General features: G+C 44.3%; 1 protein-coding gene across 2 annotated transcripts in view; it reads right to left on the bottom strand.

The window, feature by feature from the left end:
• The window catches only part of QRSL1 (glutaminyl-tRNA amidotransferase subunit QRSL1), a 522,490-nt gene that overhangs the window by 502,412 nt on the left and 4,380 nt on the right, over window positions 1-15,698 (bottom strand). The window contains exon 1 of one of the 2 annotated variants that reach the window (XM_069606573.1): window positions 319-469. The exons of the other annotated variant lie outside the window; for it this stretch is intronic. Within the exon in view, the coding sequence (XP_069462674.1) occupies window positions 319-396 (78 nt within the window). The 5' untranslated portion in view covers window positions 397-469. Of the gene's footprint in view, window positions 1-318; window positions 470-15,698 lie in introns of those variants that run through there. 2 annotated transcript variants of the gene reach the window in all.

Genomic DNA, 15,698 nt, shown 5'->3' on the forward strand with positions numbered 1-15,698 from the left:
AGTAAAATAAGATTAGGAAGAAGTCCCTTACAGTCTCAACCATACATGAAGGATTGTCTTATTTTTGATTTCATGGCCCCTCCATTTAAGTAAGAATCTAAAAGCATTAGAAAGAGATTTGGGAGTCAGTGCGCTGATGTTTTGCCATCATTAGAGAATCTACAGAGCGCTATCCATTATCACACTGAAAGCGCTTATGAAACAGACTGGAGAGAAAGAGGCAAAAGGCCCATTCTAGGCCTCTAGGAGTAGCACCTAAGGTGTCTGTAATACTAAAGTGAGTCGCAGTCAAACTTGTATAATTTTGACTCAACTTACCATCTGTATGATGTATGCAGACAATGACGATAGCTGATTGGGTGCATCTGATTTACACTGTTTAGGAAAGTCGATCATCAGTTCAAATGTGAAGACATTCTGTGATCCAAACGGTAGAATCGATAGACCATCTTCTGTGTCAGTCTGGTTACTAAAACGGAAGGGTACTTATGTCAAGAATACCAGTAGCCTCATATCGATATACGGACAAACAAGGGAGTAACCTGCCTTGATAAACACATGAATAATACATGCATTATCTGTGGTCTTAAGCAATGCAGTACGGCAGAAGCGAACTGTAAATATGGTCCAAAGTACCTAGATTCCCCAGATGTGTAGTGTGGCAGGTCGTTCACAGCGGGATGGCCTGTGTTATACATTTCAGGCTGTCGAAATTTGAGAGGGGTATCTGGATAGGAATAGCCCCTATCTAGCACAAAATAATGAACAAAATCAAGCATGTATAGTCAGCATGCGGAGGAAGTAAAAACCACTACGTTGTTGTGTTGCATACCTTGTCCGAGTGCCTATAGCTTTCAGGCCATTGGAGTTTGTAAGGAGTGTCCCCTATATGTCATCAAATAATGGACAAATTCAAGCATCTATAGTAAGTATGCGGATGGAATAAAGACTGCTGTTTTATCGTATTGCTTATTATGTCGAGTGATTAGAGATCAAACTGTCATGTCTGGGTTCCATGTCGGGTGTTGTCCGCTGTATCCTATTGTCACACTCGTACTCGTGGCTCACCCGTTTACTTTTTGAAGTCTTCCTTCTGGTGTTCGAAGGACTCTCCTTCTTCCTGATTGTTTAAGCCTTGTACAGAAAGGGGCGCGTCTCTTCCGTCGCCAGTATGCAGGTGGGTTGATGCAGTTCGGGCTCCGGCCGCAGAAGGAGGAGATGGCGTTCAGTGTTCCAGGGGGATACCCCGGAAGAATCAGGAAAGTCCAGGAAGGGAATCGGACTACTCCAGGAATGATCAAGGAACTCGCACAGAACCGCGTGGCAGAGAATGCGAGGATCGGATCAGAACAGAATACCAGGAAGGAAAGAACGGCTAACCGCTGGGAAGCCGAAGGGGTTGGAAAGGCGGATAAGGACAGAATTCAGAGCTATAACTTGCCGGTACAATAAGGCACGGAACTGCTAGCGTTGAGAAGCGCCGAGCCGCGGGCCTGTCTGTTTTCAAGGATGCAGCAGGCATAGCTGGGAGACAGGACCGTGAGTTTCCCAACGGCGTCGGCCATGTTGGAAGTACACTGGATGCAATACTACGGTGTTTGAGAGACCATGATGTCCAGAAGGAGCGGAATCGGTGATTCTTGACACCTATAGGACTACTAGTGCTAGGCTACGGGTCAAGTATAGTAGATCACATGTTCCTTTTTGCCAGGAGCCAAAAAACAGTGTTGGCCATTTTTTTTATGGGAATTGGTATAAACGTCATAACAGAGCAACGTACCTTTAATACCTTTGGTACTTAAATGTGCTAAAGTTAGGTTACATTTCTCGTCGCTATTTCCTAAGGATTAGTCGTGTTTTAGCTACAGGTGCTGCAATGGGAAATATGTTCCCGATTGCCTGGACCCAAAACGCTGTTGGCCATTTTGGAATGTGCATGTTCCCATTAACGGCAAAGTCACCCAACAAGATATACATGCACTCTCGCATTCGGGTTGACTGGTGTTAATTTTCAAGGCATTTGGATTGCTAATCTCAGGCTCGAGTCTATTATAGTGTATGAGAGCTACAATATTAAGCGAAATATTTGACAACTATAGGTCAATATATGTGTGCTCGTGTGACCTCCTTACCCAAATGTTGACAACTCTTCATTTAAGCCCCTATCTAGGCCATTTAGACAGTAGATACATTGTACTTCTTTGTTAAGCAGGGCCCTTTGAGGGTTTGGTGTATATTTTACTGGGTTTAGTACGCACCAATTGATGTTATGTTGTTTCTCCATAAAGTGCGAGAACAGTGGTGCTGAGATGTTCTTGCAACAGATTCTTGATCTGTGTTTGTTTATTCTTATGTGGACTGCTCTTGAGGTTTGTCCGACATACCTTAACATGTAAGGGAATTCAATGCAATAAATCACACTAGAGGTTTTGCAGTTAGATAGGAATCTCAACTCGCATTCTTTGCCTTTAACCATAACTGTTGTCGTTTTGGTTGTAGATTTGTACGCTTTACGTGAACCACATGGAAAATGACACTTTATTGGTCGCAAGGCCCAATTAGAAACGGTTGTTCTAGTACTTGTAGTTTTAGACTGAACCAATTTGTCCTTCAGATTCCTCGATCGCTTGAATGTTTAGAGGGCTAGTTGTGTATTTGGCATGCATGTCCTGACCATGGGCCAGTATTTCTGTACCATTTTCTTAATTTGGAAGGAGTTTGTGTTGTATGTCGTCACACATATAAGTCTCACTTCCTTTTCCCCTTTATCTTTTGGTTCCAACAGAGTCTCCCTTTGCACATATCTTGCTCTCTTAAGGGCATGGGACACCAACTTCTTAGGATACCTTCTATCTTTTAAGTTAGTACTTAGGTTCCTTGCATGGCCACAAGAATCCTCAGTGAATGTACAGTTCTGCCTCTAACACAAGAATTGGCTGATGGGCAAGTTGTCCTTTAATAATCTTGGGTGGAATCTGGCATAGTGGAGTGTGGTGTTTCTATCTGTGATCTTTTTGTACAGGGAACATTTTAGCTGTCCATCCTCCTGAAGGGGCCCCTAAGGGATCCTCGCGTATGGAAACATGGAACAATCACCACACACAAAGTTGTATTCCCAAAAGCTAGGGTTTATTGCAAAGCAAAAAGTCTCAGTTGGCCAACTGGGTCCCACGCACGCGACGTGTGTTTCCAGACCCTGGGGGATGCAAGAGAGCAACAGTTACATATATACAAAGCAAGCATTTTACAATCAGTAGTGACACATTCAATACCACCCCTAATGTATTTCCTTTGAATTGGGCATGATGATTGACAATTGTGACGAGTATGACACCTTCAGACATTTATTTAGCAACAGTTTGCAATTTCATGAGCCTGCAGACACAATTCTTGTTATAAGAACACACTGCTTCTTTTCTCTGCAAGCAAGCTGAGTGCAGGGGAAGAGACACATTCCAGGCCTCGCTATCTCCTAGTTTCCATTTGTGTACTGGGGGTCAGCTTGCTCTCCGGGGCTCCACAGGGTTCAGGAAAGGGGGGCCACAAAGAAGAGCATAATTCAAGCCATTTAATGTTTGCTTCTAACATTTCTACTGTATTAACAAGACTAGCTGGCACCTGTGTGATGATTAAAATGCCTCGCTGCTTACTTCCAAGGATTTGTGAGGGAGGAGACCGGGCATTTCTGTCTAGGTTGCTGCGTTATGTTTCAACAAGTCTCTCGCGACGTTGCTCTTTGCATGAATAATAATATACCAGTGGAGCAGAATAAGTTTTCAGCAAAGCAGTTTTAACAGAAAGCAAAAGGCAAACGTTAGAACACAAGATGGCGATTTCAGTCACCTCAAAATGGCCGCACTTCAGTCAAGTTTATGGCTATATATTTCTAATACTAAACACATGAGGCGGTTGGTCTTCGGCCAACAAAGTACATTGCCTCATGATTGAGGGGTGCCTACTTTTTCTGGACTGACAAACCCTCCTTTTAGCCGTATGCCAAACGCCTCATCCGTACATTGCATCCTCTTCCGACCAAGTATCTGATTCTGATTCTGAATCTTGCACACTACTGGTCTCCTCCTCATTGTCATCAATATTGATTGACATGAATTCTTTTACTGTCTTTGATTCTTCATTACCGTGAGTACTTGATTTAGCAATGCTCTTGTTTCCTACCATCTGTACGCACTCCTCACTTATTTCAGTACATACTATGGGTAAGCAGTGTATGCAACAACATGTCATGAATATTCCTAGGACTGCTACTAGGATCGCAAATAATTTCCATCCCCATGAGCATAATACTTAACATAACCAGGAGATTATGTTTAATTCCCAGCTCCCTTCAGGGGGGTGATGATCAGAGCTTAAAAAGTGCAACTTTCTTATCGCTTTGAAAATCGTAGGGGAGGAGTCGCTTACAAATACGCAACACGCTGATCCCACGATTTTGCAAACTCCGCCACGATCAACCAGGACGACATTAAGAACCATTCTATTTTGGAGTGTCATTAATCTAATTCCTTTTTCCTCTAATGTCATATTGTATAAAATATCTGTTGTCCCATTTATCGTTTTCTCTAGTATTCTGGACAGTTGTCTTATGTTATACTAGTTTATTGCTTGGCCCCAAAATGGTATGAATGATTTTGCCATGTCCCTGCGATCAAACCTCCTTCCTCATTCTGTCGTGGTCTTGACCTGGCTAGTTTTGCTATATCAACTGTTCTTGAAAGGAATACCCCTGGGAACAAAAATCCCAAGTAACAAGTACCTCCCCAGTTTTTAGGTAACCAAGGATACGCTTTTTCTCCACATATAAAATATACAGGATCACCTACATAAACTGGCTCTACCTCCTTATTCAGGAATGCTATATTCACGCATCTAGTGAATGTCCAAACCAAATAGGAACCCTTTTTCCTCAGGCAAAAGGGGACAGAGCGTGGACTATAATTTACTGTATAGGAGGGGGGCACTGTATCTTTATTTCCTTCTGGGTTCATATGAAACGTGATTACAGATGATCTATAGGGCACAAATAATCTGTCGTGTGGCATCACTACTGGTGTGATCAGTCGTGCTTTGTGAAATATAGAACAACCTACGGGTTTCATAATGATCTCCTCGAATTCATTTATAGTTGTTCTGTCTAATTGACCAGTTTCACTTTCGTTCCATTTCCCATAATATAATGCACTCAGGGATGCGTAACATGCAGAACTCAATGGCAGGGGTTGCACATACCAACCAATTCCCTTACCACCATGCTGCGGCAAGTGGGCACATACTCCATATTAAGAAAGAATAATTGCTGGGTGAGTCATGTTCATTATTAGCAATAGTATGTTATTCCCATAACTCTCCCTGTGTCTTTCTTCCATTGGGGACAGAGTGTAAGTAATTACGTGAACCGGGCTTTCAGTAGTGGAAATGTTTCTAACAGGCAAAAGTACTTCTAAGGGGTGTATTTCTTCCAAGTACCATAATACCAGTACGGTCATTATTGGGGCTAATATACTCATTATGCACATAACTATCGTTAAGATCAGCATACAATTTTCTCGGCAATTCTTTTTGTGTAACCTTCCAGTCTCTATGTTTAACTCTTTATCAGCAGTGGTGCAGGAGGGGGTAAAAGCTGGTTCTGGCATTTTTGTCTCGCTTTTCTTCTTCTTCAACAATGTTTGTCGTGAATGTCTCTTGTTGCATTCATTCGAATGTCAATAACCTCAGTAAATGTCAACAGTTTGTTCTGCCAATTCTTAACAGCCTGGATTGCTATCCGCCGGGCAAGATCTCTGTGTATCTGCACATTGCTTAAATGACTCCAGAGCAGTTATCAATTGCCTTCGTACCATGTGAGCCCCTCTTGTCTGTAAGGGGTGATCTGCACATGATTTCTTTTTTTTAGCACGGAGGATCCTCGCTCTTGGGCTGTCCGATTTGCACAACCCTCACGCCACTCTCCTCTAGGCCTCAGGTTCCTACTTCATCCGCAATAGGATACAGAGGCAACAAAGATCAAAAGAAATGAAGATTTGATCAGTCCTTCTTCCGGTTTCGCAAATTATACCGCCTTGCTCCTGGTATCGTGTGATCAATGAATAGTGCGGGTGCACTTCCAGACTCAAGCTCGGAGTCAGCCTGTGGCGCAATGACAGATGATGGTGGGCGCCAAAGTGATGATGCAGATTTCGTGTCAGGCTGCGGCGCAATGAAAGATTGTGGCCGGCAAAGTGTTACACGGTTTGTGTCAGCCAAGAATGATGCAGGTTCTTCTGGACAACATTGGGGCACTCTTTGCCCTTCCTCCTTTATAGCAATCTTTTCAGGCTTTGTTTCATGCTTTATTTCAGGATCAGACAGATTTTGTGGCAAATAACTGGCAACAGTTTCTTTCGTTTCTGGGACCGCTGTCTTTCTGGTCGTCTCGATCAGGCAGCTTCTCACACGGTGATAGGACCTTTTTAGCATGCGTTGCATGAATCCACGCTTTCCTTCCGTCCACGCGGATGGCGGTCTGGGTTGTTAAAAGTATCAGATAGGGTCCACGCCATCTGGGTGCAAGTGATGTTTTTCTCTCAAAGTTCTTGATCAGGACCCAGTCTCCGGGTTCCAGTGCATGCCCCGGACCAGTGTATCTGATCGGTAACGCCTGCTGCACCTGCTGATGAATCAAACGTAATTTTTGGATTAACAGATTACAATAAATGCTGAGTACAGGGTATTCAAGCTCCCTTAGCCGCTTTGGCTGCGGTGCACACCAAACATTCGCCGGCCTCCCCATCACTATCTCGTATGGGGAGAGCCCAGTTCTTGCCTGCACAGATGTGCGCATGCACAGTAACGGTAGTGGTAATGCGTCCACCCAACTCAACTTGTTCCCTGCACAAAATTTGGTTATTTTGGCCTTCAAAATGCCGTTGTTGCGTTCAATAAGACCGGCACTCATGGGATGTCTAGAACAATGGAATCTCTTGTCAATCTGGAGACCTGCGCAAATCCCTAATATCACTGCGCCCACAAAATGCGGACCATTTTCTGACCATATGACACGGGGCAGACCAAAACGGGAAAAATACTCTTTGCGGTGCAGTCTTTTAATGGATATGCTTCCACCCATTTACTGAATGCACATATAACCACTAGGACATGAAGTTTTGGCATCTCTCCATCTCTATGAAATCAAAATGGATTACCTCAAATGGCATAGAGGGAGGGTCGAAACTGCCTGTTGGAGTCACCGTTCCTTCCCCACATTGTGTTGTAGGCATGTGATACAATTCTAGACCAGCCTCTCTGCATTTTTCTTTAGGCGTGTGTTCTCCCATACTGTCGCTAGATGCTGAACTATCTTTTTGGCACAAATGTGTGTAGGGCTGTGGGCCATCGTGACCATTGCAGTTACATAGGAGTTGGGCAGCATCCAATTTTTACTCTTCTTGTCTACCCAGCAACCTTCTAGATCTAACTCTGCAGAGCCCTCAGCCCACCCTCGTATTTCATCAGCAGTAGCTTCTGCCTGCATCTCTTTGACAGTAGCAATTCCATTTTCTATCATGCAGGGCACTTCCTCAGACTGTACTGTTAACATTTTAGCATTCAAATCAGTAGCAGTTTGTTTCGCAATTCTGTCTGCAAATGAGTTTCCCTCTCCCACTTTACATGTTACCTTTTTATGCGCCTCGCATTTCACTATTGCTAGGCGCTTCGGACACGCAAGTGCAGACAATTTTCGTACAATCAAAGGGCCATGTTGAATCCTGGCCCCATGTGATGTCAAGAGACCCCTTTCAGCCCAAAGTCGGCCAAAGTTATGAACCACGCGAAAGGCGTATTGGCTGTCAGTATATATGTTTACACTCAGATTTTCAGATATCTCGCAGGCTCTAGTCAACGCTATTATCTCCGCGGCTTGTGCATAGTTGTAGAGGATTCTCTTGCTTTCTATAATACTCTTGAGTGTAGTGATAGCATAGGCAGCAGTTGATGTGCCATCAGGTAATTTAAAACAGGAGCCGTCACAAAACAGTTGTCCATCTGGCTCTTTTTGTAGGGTATCTGTCAAATCAATTCTTCCTTTCGTTTCTTCCTCAGTAACTATTAAGCAATCATAGGGAGGTGATTCATTTTCACCTAGTTCATCCGTGGGCAGTGGCATTAATTCTGCAGGATTTAAAGCGCTACACCTCATAATTTGGATGTGTGGCGCAAAAAGGACAATTTCGTATCTAGTCAATCTAGCAGAGGTGACGTGTTGCGTCTGTGTTCTACTTAATAGAACGTCTATGGCATGTGGCACCAACAAAATTAAGGTGTGCCCCAATACAATTCCTTTGGTTTGTTTCACTGATGCAGCAGCCGCTGCAACAGCTCGCAAACAACCTGGTAGTGCGCGCGCTACAGGGTCCAGCGCAGAAGAAAAATAGCTGCATGGCCTATTTCTTCCACCTTGTTCCCGAGTCAAAACAGCCAACGCACAGCCCTCACGTTCATGTACAAACAATCTGAAAATGTTCTCATAATTTGGTGTGCCCAAAACTGGAGCAGAAAACAATGCAGTTTTGAGCAGATCAAATGCTCTCTGACATTCTTCATTCCACTGCAAAGGCATCACAACATCCTTTTCCGTCAATTCCACCACTGGCTTCACAATCAATGCAAAGTTTACAATCCACTGCCGGCAATATGAAGCCATACCTATTATAGCTCTGACTCCTTTTTGTGTTTATGGAATAGGCATACCAGAAAATACTTTCTATTCTCTCTGGCGTCAGTCTTCTCCCTTCTCTCGAAAGAAGGTAACCCAAATAAACCATCTCCTTTCAACAATATTGGAATTTCTTTAAGCTTTCTTTGTGGCCATGCGCTGCTAAATGTGTCAATAATAAAACAGTACCTTTTTTACAAATCTCTTCTGTATCAGCAGCGATTAATAGGTCATCCATATACTGTAACAATACACAACCTCTCTGTAATTCTAGCATATCTAGCTGTTCTTTCAATGCTCCGCTATAAATACTCGGACTCTGTGTAGCCTTGTGGAATGCGCGTGAATGTAAATGATCGCCCTCCTAATGTGAAGGCAAACAAATATCTGCTTTCCTTGTGTACTGTAATACTGAAAAAGACATTTTTCAAGTCAATAACACTGAAGTACTCTGCCGAGGCAGGAATCATTGTCAAAATTGTGGTGACGTCTGGGACCAATGGGAATTGAGGATTTACTACCTTGTTTAGTGCACGTAGATCAATTATGAAACTATATGGTACCTCATTACCTCCTTTCTTATACACTGGGAGAATGGGACTGTTACATGTACTGCCTGTAATCTCTTCAATCACCCCCAATTTTACCAAATCAGAAACAATACTTTTCAATCCTCTCTCTCCTTTTGTAACGCTCACCTGACTCCCACGGAGGCGCTGGTCTAGTCTGGGTTGCTGTGGCCTCTTTGAGCGTGATGCGCAGAACTCGGAACACCGACTGAACAGAACCCTCAAATCTTGCTTGTCTGGCCCGTAGGAATATCCTTCTGCAGATGAGAAAGGGGATTAACAGTCTGCAGAATAGTGTGCTTGCTCCCCCCTACCCCCCTTCGTTCTTCTCTAACTTCCTCCGAAATTCCCGGTTGAAGCTCACCTTATGGTTTGAAAGGATGAACTCTCCATCCTGCTTCTGGTGCAGGGGCGCGTGTTTGTCCAGTTACTTCACTAGAATGGCGCTGGCAAAATCCACTTGACTTTTCCGAGCGGAACGCCGTAAGTATGAAGATTACAAAAGTTCAAGTGGTGAGATTCCTTTTCTGTTGCCTTCCTAACCTGTGATCTGTCCTTTATTTCAAGTGCAGAATGAAGGCGATGCGTTGAGGGATTGAATTGCCGATGGTAAACTCAGGTGAGTTAGCGATGGGGCGATCCCTCTTAATGTCTTTATATTCCTCCAGTAATGTCTTTTGTCCTTTCCCCATAGTGGCCGGGGTGCGGTACCTGCCAACGAAGCGTCGCCGACCCGAAATGATGAATGGTCCACCAACAGAAGACCGGTAAGTGTTATGGCGGAATATTAGGCTTTCCTCATATGTTCCTTCTGCTCACCTTTTGTCTCTTCTTCTCTCCCCTAGGCGCAGAGATGTGGCGACCGGTGCAGACAGTCGCGGTGGAGCCAGAAGAACTCCCGAGGACAGGTGAGTGAAGCGCGGCGCTGCAGCGAGCAACGCGGTGCTTTTAAATGAAAGCCTTTTCTCAGGAACGCTGGCGTGAAGGTTCCAGATGCAGGTAAGAAGTTTGATAAAATTCTTGGTTTTCACCTTTCTCTTCTCTTCTTTCCTTACAGGTGTTCCAGGATCGAGGCGGGCGTGGCTGGAGACCAGATGCAGGAGCAGACACGGTGAGCGTTTAGCTGCTTGGATGCAGAACAACGCGAAGCGTGAGCTACTGTCTGGGCGTGGCTTAAATAGCCCCCAAAGTAGTTCCTGGTAAGTATCCTTCCCTGGCCACGCCCGAGTGGCAAAATAGTCCCCTTCAGGTCTCAGGGAGGCCTGAATCTTGCAGCATGGTCTGCATCAGGTAAGTGCACAAAACACCTTCCTTTATGAGCCTGACGCCTATGGCGCCAGGACTGATGTCCAACAGGAGCCTGGCGCCAACGGTGCCAGGACAGAGTCCAAAGAGTCCCTATAAGGGGCCACTGGGCTTTTACCCGGGGGCATGATGCCTGCACCCTGGGGTGCTGGGCCTGGCCTGATGCTCCGGGGGTAGGCATCATGACACCTTCTGCTGAAATTTTGTACTGTGGAATACACAGTAATGTTACTGTACGTTTTACTGGCTCTATCTTCAAACATCGCACATCATTGTCATTTATAGCCCATACACAAGTTGGCACTTCACTCAATTCTCCTGGCAAAGGTTTGGACAAACATTCAGACACTGGTACATTCTGTGGCGAAATTGTCAAGAACACTCCATCCGGTGTGCAATGGATAACTGCACTCAGTTTTTTCAATAGATTTAACCCTCAAAAGATTTTCCCCACAATTTTCTGTTAAGAGAAATGGACAATATTAAGTGAATGGACCTAATGTCACTGCAACTGGTTGGGACACTGGATTGATCACTGGGGTACCTGCAAACCTTACTGAAATATTTATTTGCCCTGACAGTGGTATCTCCGGAACTAAGTGATGGTCTATCGAGCACTTTTGTGCTCCGGTATCTACGAGAAAGCTATGCTCTCTATTCCCGACTTTCATTTCTACATAGGGTCCTTTTTGTTTCACGGGAATAGGCACTGGTTCCGACCCCTGTCTTGGGCTATCCTATTGAGGGAACAACACATCATCCGATGTGTAATTGCTGCTATTACTATAGTACGTATTTGATTGGGTATCAAAAATGTTCCCGCCCCTTCCTCTATTTCCACTTTGCGTGTTCTGATGGCTCTGGTTCGGGTAAAAGCAGTCTGATTCCGAGCTTGGTTCTGATTTTGGGTACCATTTCCTTGGCTATTTTGGTGCTGCTGCATGTTGTTTCTATTCTGCCCATTTGTTCCTGGATGCCCCCTATGTGGTCTTCTCTGGCCATACCCATTTTTATTTTGTAAATGTGGACATTGCGCTTGCCAGTGACCTTCCTCTCTGCATTATGCACACTCATTTAGTCCCAGAGGCCCTCCATGCATATTCGAATTACCTCTGCCTTGTGCGTTTCCTCTCCCTCTGTTGTGTCCCGCCACTTGCTGACGTAGCACCCTCGTTTTCAAATTCGCCCTATCCTTCACCTCTTTCTCTTTCTCTGCGTTCACTCTGTTCTCATAATATTGGGCCATATGCAATACTTTGCTCAACGTTTTTGCTTGCCATGCACTTTCTGATGTCATTATTAGGTTTTGAATTGGAAGTATTAACCCTCTCACATACTAATTGACAAATAGTCTTTTTCCCGCTTCTGTGCTTACATCCTGTCCACTAAAATCTGTAAATACTTCCTCAAATCTATTAAAATAATCTGTAGCCAACGCATCCTTGCCCTGAACGCATGCAGTGAATTTGTACCATTGAATTCTTTTTTCTGGAATAATTTCTTTCAATTTTTGTATTATCTGTGCTGGCAATGCCGCCATATTTGCCCCCGGTTTTCCACCCGCTTCTCTATCTTTATCCTCCACTATTAAATTCGCCCAAGTGGCGCCATAGGCAGTTTCGTCATCCACTTTTCTTATTTGCTTCCATATGTCTGCTGGCAGAACTACTGGGAATATTAGATCTATATCATCCATAGTAAACATGGACGATCTCAAATAGGACTCTATTTCCTTGTAGAATCCCGACAGATTCTTTCTTATAATCGGGAAAGTCTGTTTTATATTATTCACTTCCTGTCTGGAGAAGGGGACGTGCACATATTGTGCTGTATAACGTGCTTCCATTACTCACGCTGGTTGGCCGCCTGCTGCAGGAATTTCTACTTTAGGCACAAATGTAGGTGGGACTTCTTTCATAGGAAATACCGCACTCACTGTACCTCCCCCCTTCTCTCATATGCAAGAATATTCCCAAATCAAGTGATAAGGCTGTTTCTCCTGTTCTACGTTCTAATGCTCTCTTGTATACTGCCATCATTGCAGGGGGGCTCGCTTTCTTCTCATCTATATCTTTGTCTATCAAATATTCAACCATTGTCTGCAGTGCTTTTCTTTTTATCGGCAAGGGGTATTCATCAAATATCTCATGTATTTCCATTGTGGTAATACCAGGATCTGAAATCCACTTTAACGCCTCTAGTATACATACTTTTAGTTTATCCCCCGTTTGTCTTGTCGATGACAGAAATCGCCGCTGTACATATGGTGTCACCACTTCCCTCCCATCTCTCTCGCAATATCTTTACTCCTCTTCCCCGGTGTGGCAAACATTTCAGCCTATTCATCATCAAGTTCATTCTTAAATTCAAAAAGTCTGTCTACGTGCTCCCTTATTTCTTCATCCCTCCCTCTACAACGGGCTAATGCATTCAAATCCAACAACTGTTGTGGCGGTAGCCTTCCAATTAACTGTTTCCATCTCGTCGTTAAATATTCCCCGATGCATTCCAACAATACCTGTCTTTTATTGGTTCTACGTTATTTCGCCGCAGTATTTTTCATCGCAGGTTTTCTCATCGCCGTTTTTGTATCGAAAAACTCATTGTTTTTTTTTTTTTTGGTGGGGTTACCCCCCCCAAACCCTCTTTTTTTTTTTTTTTTTTTAATTCCCTTATACCCACAACCATATATTTAATTTTTTAACCCCCTCCCCAAAAAAAACGAGTTTTTTTTCGAAATAATAACGGCGATGAAAAAACACGTGATGAAAAATACTGCGGTGAAATGCGTGTATACCCTTTTATTGCTCCTCCTGAAATCATACATTGAAGCTAGCTTTGACGTTGCATCATTCCCATTCATATACATCTCTGCCTGTTCTTGCAACTCTCATTTTCTCTCCTTGCTAATCGCACTACGGGTCACTCTCGTGCATCCACTTTGTCCGGTCCCCTCTCTCGTTTCAATGAGTTCAAGTTCAATTATTGAAGGGGCGGATGGGACAGAAACAATCTCTTGGGAGGAAGGTGTAGATGGGACAACGGGAACGGAAAGTGACTGTTGCGGCGCTGGCTGGCTAATGGGAGGTGCCGATTGTGTGGTCTGTGGCTGTGCTGGGATTTGATCAGTAGGGAGGGGCTGAGCAACTGGAGGGGGCTGAGCAATAGTTACTGACGCGGTCTTTTTAGTCTCTCCCCTTGGGCCTCGCTTTGTATCAGTCAATATTTATCAATTCATCTGATGAATGCAACTCTTGTTGTGGGTATATTTTATCTATACTCAACTGACCACGCCTTTTTGATTTTCTCAAACTATCATTCCATTCCTCTTCCTCTTTTTTTTCAATCTTTCTGCTTTCGACTTATGCCTACGCGCGCTCTTCTTTCTGCTTTCGACTTATGCCTACGCGCGCTCTTCTCCCTACTTTTCCAACGCAGCATAGATTCCCTTCTCCAGTCCCTAAGGATATCAAATGCTGCAGAATGAGTTTTCTTTTTCATTAACACCTTCTCCAAGTTATCTATTCTTGAAATCTCAAAACTCCCGTGATTCGGCCATTGCAGGTCTTCCTCTTTTCTGGTTTGCCTATGGCAATTCTCACAAAACATTATCGCTCCCACACCATATTTCACATACATCTCATACACCGTCGACCCTTCGGGTGGCGCGACCTGGCCAGTTTGCAAAGATTGTCTACCGCAGGGGAAAAATCCCGCTCAAGTCGACAATACCCCAGGCATGTTTTAACCTTACCCTCGGCTAATCAACCTTACACTGGGTGTTTTATTTTGCAAAATCAACTCTCAACCAATATCAGGGTTACTTTGAATCGGGGCACGACTCACCTGGTCAGTCAAATCGTCTTTTAAGAAGCAATTTGTCCGTATACTGACGCAACCAATAACGTCGTGTCTGCCTATCTTGGCTCACTTCTGCCTCGTTTCGGGACCCTCGCCTCCTTGTTCTCTGGCCGGGCACGTCGATCAGGGATCACTTTCACAGGGGCGCCCCGAACACCTCTTGATCCTGGCTCGATCGTCCCGTCCTCGCCGTTCTCTCCGCCTTCCTTATTTTACAACGTACACGATGGAACAAGTGGGGGCGGGTCCATATTCGGGCGCAATCTTGAAGGGGCCCCTAGGGGACCATCGCGTATGAAAACAAGGTGAAATCACCACACATGAACTGATACGCCAGACACGAGGTTGTATTCCCAAAATCTAGGGTTTATTGCAAAGCAAAAAGTCTCAGTTGGCCAATTGGGTTCCACGCCCCGCGACGTGTGTTTCCAGACCCCGGGGGACACAAGAGAGTCAGAATCGTACAACAGTTACATATATACAAAGCAAGCATCTTACAATCAGTAGTGACACATTCAATACCGCCCCTAATGTATTTCCTTTGAATTGGGCATGATGATTGACAATTGTGACGAGTATGACACCTTGAGACATTTATTTAGCAACATTTTGCAATTTCATGAGCCTGCAGACACAATTCTTTGTTATAAGAACACACTGCTTCTGTTCCCTGCAAGCAAGCTGGGTGCAGGGGAGAGACACATTCCAGGCCTCGCTATCTCCTAGTTTCTATTTGTGTACTGGGGGTCAGCTTGCTCTCCGGGGCTCCACAGGGTTCAGGAAAGGGGGGGCGCAAAGAAGAGCATAATTCAAGCCATTTAATGTTCGCTTCTAACATTTCTACTGTATTAACGAGACTAGCTGGCACCTGTGTGATGATTAAAATGCCTCGCTGCTTACTTCCAAGGATTTGTGAGGGAGGAGACCGGGCATTTCTGTCTGGGTTGCTGCGTTATGTTTCAACAAGTCTCTCGCGACCTTGCCCTTTGCATGAATAATAATATACCAGTGGAGCAGAATAAGTTTTCAGAAAAGCAGTTTTTAACAGAAAGCAAAATGCAAACGTTAGAAAACAAAATGGTGATTCAGCCACCTCAAAATGGCCGCACTTCAGTCAAGTTTATGGCTATATATTTCTCATACTAAACACAAGAGGCGGTTGGTCTTCGGCCAACAAAGTACATTGCCTCATGATTGAGGGGTGCCTACTTTTTCTGGACTGACATTCCCCTTTAATGGCCAGATCAAGG

Source organism: Ambystoma mexicanum, chromosome 4p, assembly GCF_040938575.1.
Source record: "Ambystoma mexicanum isolate Mex_15411 chromosome 4p, UKY_AmexF1_1, whole genome shotgun sequence".
NCBI classification, from domain to species: domain Eukaryota; kingdom Metazoa; phylum Chordata; class Amphibia; order Caudata; family Ambystomatidae; genus Ambystoma; species Ambystoma mexicanum.